Here is a 9,608-nt window from a genome sequence, read left to right on the forward strand (position 1 = left end):
ACACCACAACAATTGGAATAAAAAAGAGCAAAAGGGCTTTGTTATAGTTGTGATAGCAAATACACTAAAGGTCATAAGTGTGTTGACAAGAAATTACTCTACATAGATTGTGAAGAGGAAGAAGAAAATGAGCAAGAAAGGTCAAAAGAATAGGATATGCTCCAGGAACAAAGCCTAGATGAAGAACAAATAAATCTGACCATATCTTGTAATGCATTGGCAGGAATTACCACTCCTCAAACCATCAAGATAGAAGGACAAATCAAGAAGAAAAAGGTGATAGTGTTGATTGATTCAGGAAGCACCCACAATTTTATTCATTGTAGGGTAGCAAAAGAATTGAATTGCTTCCTATATCCAGCACCAGAGTGTCAAGTGATGATTGCAAATGGAGGAACAATAAATTGCTCTGGAAAGTGCCATAATATCAAGCTATCCATGGGAGAATATGTATTGACTAACTCAATGCTTTCCATTCCAATGGGAGGTGCTGATGTTGTACTAGGAGTCCAATGGCTACAATCCTTGGGTACAATAGCTTTTAATTTTCAAGAACTTTTCATCAAATTTTCTATGGAAGGAAAGGAAGTTGAATTAAGGGGTATTGCAGGGAAACCAGGAAAGATAATCAGCTCTAATGGTATGACAAAGCTTATAAAAAAGGAGCAAAGGGGTGTAATTGCACAATTATGTTCGCTAGATGTTTCAACATTAGAATCATCTATTTCTCCAGATCTCCAAAAAGTCCTGGACAATCATTCTAAGGTATTTGAGACTCCCAAAGGTCTCCCACCTATGCGTGATCATGATCATGCTATTCATCTGATTCTAGGAAGTGTTCCTCCAACATCAAGCCGTACAGATATCCCTATGTCCAAAAAAGTGAAATTGAACGTATGGTTGCAGAAATGCTAGAGGCTGGTATAATTCAACCGAGTCAAAGTTCTTTCTCTGCTCCAGTAGTATTGGTGCACAAGAAGGATGGATCATGGCGCATGTGTCCGGATTATAGGGAGCTCAACAAGCTCACTATTAAAGATAAGTTCCCCATTCCTGTCATTGATGAATTACTGGATGAATTGCATGGATCAATTTACTTCACCAAGTTGGATCTTCGTTCAGGATATCATCAAATCAGAATGAAGATTGAAGACATTCCGAAAACGGCATTTAGAACTCATGAGGGTCATTATGAATTTTTGGTCATGCCTTTTGGCCTTACCAATGCACCTTCAACATTTCAAGGTTTGATGAATTCAATTTTCAAACCATTCCTTAGAAAATTTGTGTTAGTATTTTTTGATGATATACTTATCTACAGCAAGTCTTGGAAGGATCATGTTGAACATGTTGACAGGGTGCTACAACTATTGGAGGAGAAACAATTATATGCCAAAAGATCCAAATGTTTCTTTGGAGTCCAGGAGGTGGAATATTTGGGTCATATTGTATCTCATGAAGGAGTTAAGGTAGACCCTACCAAAATTAAAGCCATTAAGGAATGGAAAATCCCCACATCCATAAAGCATTTGCGCGGATTTCTTGGGTTGACAGGGTATTATTGCAAGTTTTTTAAGAATTATGGGAGAACAACAGCACCTCTAATGACATTATTGAAGAAAGATTCATTTTCATGGACTTCAGAAGCAACAAAGGCCTTTGAACATCTTAAAGAGGCAATGTGCCAAGCACCGGTCTTAGCTACATCGGACTTCACAAAAACCTTTATTGTGGAATGTGATGCTTCAGGAAATGGAATTGGTGATGTTCTAATGCAAGATGAAAGACCCATTGCTTTTGAAAGTCGTCCAATCAAGGGAAAGTTTCTAAGCAAAGCTATTTATGAGAAGGAAATGTTGGCAATACTCCATGCACTTAAGAAATGGCGACCCTACCTAATGGGAAGACACTTCAAGGTAAAAACAGATCATGATAGCCTTAAATACTTTTTAGAACAAAGATTATCCTCTCAAGAGAAACAAAAGTGGGTCACAAAGATGTTGGGTTATGACTTTGAAATCATCTACAAAAAAGGGAAGCAAAATGTGGTGGCAGATGCACTCTCAAGGAAGGATGAGGATGTGGAAGCATTGTTGTGCGCTATTTCTATCATCCAACCAGATTGGATAAATGAAGCAAGGGAGGAATGGAAGAATGACGAAGAAGTGTGGGCACTTATTCGAAAGCTACAATAAGATTCCAGTACGTCTGATACATTTAGCTGGAAAAATGATTTGTTATGGTACAAAGATCGCTTATACCTCTGTAAGAATTCCCAGCTAAAACAAAAGATTCTTATTGAATTGCACACTTCTCCCTTAGGAGGGCACTCAGGATTTTTAAAAACTTACCACAGGGTTAAGAAGGAAATTTTTTAGGAGGGCCTTACATCAGATATTCAAAAGTTTGTGGCAGAATGTTTGGTTTGTCAACAAAATAAAGTTGAAACAATTAAGACACCGGGTCTATTACAACCTTTATCCATTCCAAGCCAACGTTGGGAGGAGGTATCAATGGATTTTATCACAAGTTTACCCAAGTCTGAGGGAAAGAGTGTCATCATGGTGGTAGTTGACAGACTTACCAAGTATGCACACTTTTGTGCATTATCACATCCAATTAAATCCAGTACAGTTTCTACTGCATTTATGGAAACAATTCAAAAGCTACATGGAAACCCAAAGATTATTGTAAGTGACAGAGATCCCATTTTCACTGGAAATTTTTGGACATAATTATTTTCTTGTCTTGGTACTCAGTTAGCTCATAGCTCATCTTATCATCCTCAATCTGATGGGCAAACTGAGATAGTAAACAAATGTTTGGAAGGATATCTTCGTTGCTTTGTATCTGATAAACAGACACAATGGGTCAAATGCTTGCCTTTGGCTGAATGGTGGTATAACACTTCCTTTCATACAGCAACAAAAATGACCCCATTTATGGCACTTTATGGGTATCAACCACCATCCATCACATCATATTTAAGAGAAAATTCTAAGGTTCAGGAAGTGGAACATCACATCGAACATCAACAACAAGTCCTCCAACTCTTAAAGGATAACCTCGTGTTGGCACAGAATAGAATGAAACAACAGGCAGATCAACATCGCAGTGAAAGAAGTTTTGATGTAGGTGATTGGGTATTCCTACGGCTACAACCATATAAGAAAATGTCCCTCAAGCAAGCTAAGAAGGATAATAAATTATCACCAAAGTATTATGGTCCGTACAAGGTGTTGCAAAAGATTGGTACTATGGCATACAAATTGGAGCTTCCTATAGCGTCTCGATTGCACCCAGTTTTCCATGTTTCATGCTTAAAGAAGGTTATAGGCGAAAAGCTCCCAGTTCAAACAATATTGCCAGAACTTGACAAGGAAGGAAAAATTATATTGGAACCGGAAGCAGTTATAGAAACAAGAACTCGACAACTACGAAATCGATCAATTTCAGAGTACCTTATCAAGTGGAAGAACTTATCCGCTGAAGATTCCACATGGGAGGATGAGAATTTTATGCAGAAGTATTCAGAATTACTCAAGCGTTGAGGACAACACTTTTTTGAAGGAGAGGGGCATGTTGGGTCCCTATAATACTAATGATTACCCAATTACTATTGTAGTTATACCCTTTATTTATATTGTTGTGCCCCCATATTGTTATTAATGTGCCCATAGAATCCCTCTATTGTTATTTTTGTGGCTTTATATTATTATTGTTAGGTCGGCTGGATTATATTGTGACTCCTTAGACTCCTATATATAGAAAGGAGGTTTTATCATTTGTATCATCCAAGAATTGTTCATTTATGTAATGTAAAGGAGGTTGCCCCCTCGAAGAGGCTAAATTTTAAGGCGTTGATCTATCTTTTCTATCTTTTTTTGAGCTGGTTTCATAACAATTGATCAGAGGATTCATGACCACGTAACCGACATAAAGCATGGGAGGACCTGGTATTCAGCCTTGGCAAAGCACACATAGAAGGCTAGGCATCATATATGTATTGAGGAGGCCCAGGTTATTTAATTAATATTTTATCCTATAATATTCCCTATAGTATTATAGGTTTATATGTAGTTAGATGAATATAAATAATTAAATTAGCTCATTAATTAATTATTTAATACAAATTTATAGTTTTATCCTAGTACTTCACATGTTAGTATTATTATGAATTTATTTAGTTGTAAAATAATACTTATTTAGTTACATATAAATAAACTTTGTAATTAAATAAATAAATTATTTATTTAACCCTATAGTATTCCCTATAGTGTTATGAGTTTTTATGTAGTTTAGTTAAGAGGATAATAAATTATTTATTAGCTTTAATGTTATTAGTTCCTAAAATTTTAATTAATTATAAATAGAATTTAAATAAAATAGATAAATATAACAAATTAACTAATTAATTAATTAATTATCTATTTTTTCCCTAACTCTTGATCCAGTCAAACGTAGTTGTTGCCTAGTCAATTATTTAATTTGTTGCCATGGTCTTGTTCTTCATCTTGTCCTGACCATAAACTATACTCATTGGTTCCAAACTCTTTGAAAAATGAATATAGATGTGATTATTGCCAAAATATGTCTCAAAAACTTGATAATGATCACAAAAGCCTTAATTCAATAATAACATTAAAATATTACAATAAAAAATTAATAACAACCTAGACAATTAAAATAATTTTTTAATTAAATTAAAATGATTAAGACAATCAACATTCAATCTTAATTTTAAATTATATTAAAATGAGACTTTCATTATTTATAATAATTAAAGTTATCACTACATTATAAATTTTTAACAATATTTTTCTATAATTTTTAAACATAATCATAAAATTTTAAGATATGTTACATAAGTATTGAGGGGTTTTCACACTGCATTATATTAGATATCATTTTTAGGATTCAACTGCAAATGGGATAGCAAGCTAAGTGGGCTTGATTGTGGGGAAAATTCTACAATGAAGCGAGCTTGAGCCAGAGGCGATCTGAGATGGATGACCTTTGGGAAGTCCTAATTACCGAGTGCAAGCCCTAGAAGTGATTCCTAAATGATGATTGACAATATGTGATTCATTTCACTATTCTCAATCCCCACATCTTCACCCGTGTGAAGTGATGCGGAAGTGATGATTGACACTATGTGATTCATTTCACTAGTTTCAATCCCCACTTCTTCCCCTGTGTGAGCATCACCTAAAGTAATGCGAAAGTGATGATTGACACTATGTGATTCATTTCACTAGTTTCAATCCCCACTTCTTCACCTGTGTGAGCATCACCTAAAGTAATGCAGAAGTGATGATTGACATTATGTTATTCCTTTCACTAGTTTCAAATCCCACTTTTTCACCCGTGTGAGCATCACCAAAAGTGTTGAGGAAATGATGATTGACACTATGTGATTCATTTCACTAGTTTCAATCCCCACTTCTTCACCCATGTGAGCATCACCCAGAAATTAGTCACATTTTCAACCCTGTGAGGATCACCCAAAAATTAGTTTAGTCATTGTGATTCATTTCACTAGTTTCAATCCCCACTTCTTCACCCATGTGAGCATCACCCAGAAATTAATCACTTCTTCACACGTGAGTTACGACTAACTCTCATAAAAATGGTCATAATTAAATCCCAAAAAATTATTATCTAAAATATTACAAAATTTTAATAAATAAAAATTAATCTTATTAAAAATTAATAATGACCATCATATTAATAATAATTTATTTTAATATTAAAAATTGATAAAATATTAAATTAATATATCTAATTCGAGAAGAATAATAATATATTTTAAAATAAAATCAAATAAAATATTAAATCGATTTATGGGATTTTCTTACCATTTGAACGAGAAATTCCTTTATTTCAATTTTTATTTATTTAAATCTACATTATTACCCCCACCTCGAACTTGATAAATGTTGGTGTAAAATATTTTCCAAAAAATATGTGATATAAACTTTGTTTGTGTTAGACTAGTTGCCAAATCCATGTGTTTTTTCTTAATAATAATGAAACCCTGTCCTCGTTGGCCAACCTGACGGGTCAAAGAGATACAATATTGGGCTGTCAACACCATAAAGGGTCAGTCACCAATTTCATTGTGTTTGACGGTCAACCTTTTATTCTTTTAACAATTAACGGTCCATAATTATTATTATAATAATTATTGTTGAAGATTGTGTAGTCAGCCCGGTCGCCGGATCCATAGCCCTTTCTCTCCTGCTATATAATCCCTTTCTGTTTTATACATTCTTCAATCATTTCCACTCTATTGAAACCTTGACGAAACAAAGGCGTATGGATCAGGATTGCAGTGCGGGGCTTTCATTAGTACAGGGTATTTGTAATGCGACAGCCACCAGAGAAAAGGACGAAATGTACGTTTCGCAAAAAAAGTTGAATGGGCCTCCTTTGCAGTTAGATCTGTTTCCGTTAGACCGTGACTCCCGCTGCGGCACTTCGCCCTGGGAGAAGACATCACCTTCGATTGGTATAATATTCGTGCACTGTTTACTACTTGCTAAAACCAATCGTCAAGAACGGATTGGATTTTATTTTAATGGTGTTTTGATTGATATGTGTCTTGTTTTAACGATGTTTTTGGATCATGATAACGAAAATCGTCATCTGCAGGAACGGTAGTGTTGGCAGCGAGAGATCAACGGGAGAAGCGATGGCTCCCATCCATCACGTAGCTGTGTCATGGCGATCCGATGCCAACAAATGCCGAGCGTCCTGTTTCTCCAACGAAGATGCAGGCGGTATTGATGTGTCGTTGTCCAAGGATTCCAGCGCGATTAACCTCCGGAACGGCTATGCGGAGATCAAGCGAAGAAGGCAGGATGATGGCGAGGAGTTGGAGAATGACCGAGTTTGGCCGAGGGTGCCCGGCGATGTAGAAGAGGAGGGCTGTTCCAGGAAGAAGCTTAGACTCTCCAGAGAACAATGTGGTGTTTTGGCAGAAAGTTTCAGAAAGAACAGGGTACCCGAACCTGTAAGTTTCTGTTCACAGTATTCACTTACAACTTACCGCTCTATCGTTTTGTTTCGTGATGTTTTTGGCTGCTGTAACTTCTTCTTCCGCAGAAGGAAAAGCAAGCATTGGCCTTACAGTTGAATCTCCGCCCTCGACAAGTTGAGGTGTGGTTCCAGAATAGACGAGCAAGGTCAGCTCTCGCCCTTTATTCATTCATTGTATTTTGCATGCTGACATTCATATGAAAAGTCCCCTTTTCGTATCAACAGCCTGTAACTATGAAGAATGACTTGGAAATCAATTTTCGATCTAATTTTTAATTCGGACAACTTTTGATCCCATGGAGATCCTATTGTGTTGACAGTTTTATTGACTGATTTCTGTTATAAGTTAATTAAATGTTATGAATTTGTTTAAGGACAAAGCTTAAGAAAACGGAAATGGACTACGAGGTTCTGAAGAGATATAATGAGACACTTGCAGACGAGAACAGAAAACATCGAATAGAGCTGCAAAAACTGAAAGCTTTAAAAATGTCGCCACCTCTCCGGCCTGTGTCAAGCCTTACCATGTGCCCCTCCTGTGAGAGAGTTTCAGTTGGTGACAATTGTAGCCACTTGACTTTGGCAAAATCTGGGCCTATGTTTTGAAATACCGGGCAATGAATGGTCCGGTATTGATCGGAGTTTCTTTACACGTAGTCAATGTTTACCATGGTGGACATCGTTCTCTTTGTCAAACATTTTAAGTTTTCTATAAATGTTAACTCTGTGAAACATTTAGGGTTTCAGTATATTTTTCTATTAATTGTATGTCGGTTCAGAAAGCGCTCGAGTTAATTTATTGAATGAAATGGGGCATCTTGATAAACCAAGGAACGTACAGCTGCACAGAGTGGGAGTCTATGAAATAAACATTGTATGTAAAATTCAAATGTTTATGTAAGATCATCATTTTCTCTGACCCTTCTTGTGTTTATGAATTTTGTCATTTTTTATTATCAATCATCAATGTAAACATGTATAATAATCGTTGTCTTTTTTTTTTCTATTATTTTTTAATCGTTCTCTTTTGTTATTATTTTTAATAAAATACAGATGACAATTTCTCGTATCCATGCTCATAGTAAAAGTCATCGTTATCCCTAAAAGCAATACCTATTGACTAGTCAATGCATGAATATTAATGCTCACTTTATAACTATCATTAACACTATTTTTTCTGGGAATGTTTCATGTTTGAGTTATACAACCTAGGTAGTACACATGAAAATATTGTTATTCTAAATTGATTTAATAAATAAAAATATTTTTTTAGCTTATTTTATTGTTATTTTAAAATGGTTGTAAAATTATAATTTTATTAATTATTATAAATTTCTTTTAAATTTATATGAAGTTTTTTAGTTTGAACAATACAACATATTTTTATTGATGATTTTAAACCTGTTAAAAAAGTTAAAGTTTTTGTAAGTTTTGGTTATTTTACTACTGGTATGACTTTATAACATCTTCCCTTAAGGTGGTCAACATATTGGTTTCCGTAGTGGCAGTTTGAGACTTACATTATATTGGTTCCCGTGGTATGACTTTATAACATCTTCTCTTAAGGTGGTCAACATATTGGTTCCCGTAGTGGCAGTTTGAGACTACTTATATAAGTCTTGAGAAACCATAGGCAAATGCTTGATATATAGTGATGTTAAAGTAGTATTATATAAGTATATATATATATATCGTCAAGGCATCTCCACAAGAATTATAACAATGCTTGTGCCGGTGAAACAACCTCTGTTGATCTGGGCACTAAGGTGACAGAAAGTGTAAGCATAGGATGGTTTGGACGTGCATGGTGAAAAGTTCATTGAGAATGACATGCATACAGAAGCAATTACTAGTTAAAATTGTGCCATATATGTATGGCAAGAGAATAATGATATATTAATAAAAAAAATAATATAATTAAAATTGTACAATATATGTATGGCAAGAGAAACATCGATAATGACATTAAGCGATAATGACATTAATAAAAAAAAATTGTATTTATATTATTTGTGTTTATTAAATTTCAGAAGTCTGGATAGTTTAGTAGCGAATTTAATCCATAATTACAATCAAATATATTTTTAATATTGCTTAAATCTTAAAAAAAATTAAGGTTAATCCCAATTTTAAGGTTCATTTTCCATTTATCTAAGTGACCAAGGACATGATTGCTCATATCTTTAAAAAGAATAGAGTTTCTTCTTTGTTTGAATCTCTTAATACCTTTAAAAATTCTTTTAGATCTTTTTAGGGATAGTGTAGATGCTAAAGACATGAAAGAGGTCTACTCTATCTCTTGTTCCTATGGAGTTTGTTATATTGGAGAAATGCGTATCTTCATTAACAAGAGAATCCAAGAGCACGTAGCATACACTAGGCACAATCTTTCCACCTCACGAGCTTTTAATACCTATAAAAATTCTCTTAGATATTTTAAAGACCATGTAGACCCTAAAGACATGAAAGGGTCTACTCATTCACTTGTTCCTCTAAGGTTGGTTACATTGGAGACTCTGGTCACTCCATCTACGAGAGAATCCAAAAGCATGTAGGATACATTAGGC

The 9,608-nt window shown here is 34.7% G+C and overlaps 1 protein-coding gene across 1 annotated transcript; it reads left to right on the forward strand.

The window, feature by feature from the left end:
- The first annotated feature begins 6,318 nt into the window (after nt 1-6,318).
- LOC149241884 (homeobox-leucine zipper protein HAT22-like) lies at nt 6,319-7,647 on the forward strand. Its single transcript, XM_089370703.1, has 4 exons — nt 6,319-6,398; nt 6,655-7,015; nt 7,108-7,187; nt 7,416-7,647. Exons 1-4 carry the CDS (start codon nt 6,319-6,321, stop codon nt 7,645-7,647), a joined length of 753 nt encoding a protein of 250 aa, XP_089226829.1.
- Nucleotides 7,648-9,608: the final 1,961 nt, after the last annotated feature.

Source organism: Pinus tabuliformis, chromosome 8 (genome assembly GCF_031772625.1).
Source record: "Pinus tabuliformis cultivar Carrire ecotype Pingquan chromosome 8, CPIR1, whole genome shotgun sequence".
Lineage (NCBI taxonomy): Eukaryota > Viridiplantae > Streptophyta > Pinopsida > Pinales > Pinaceae > Pinus > Pinus tabuliformis.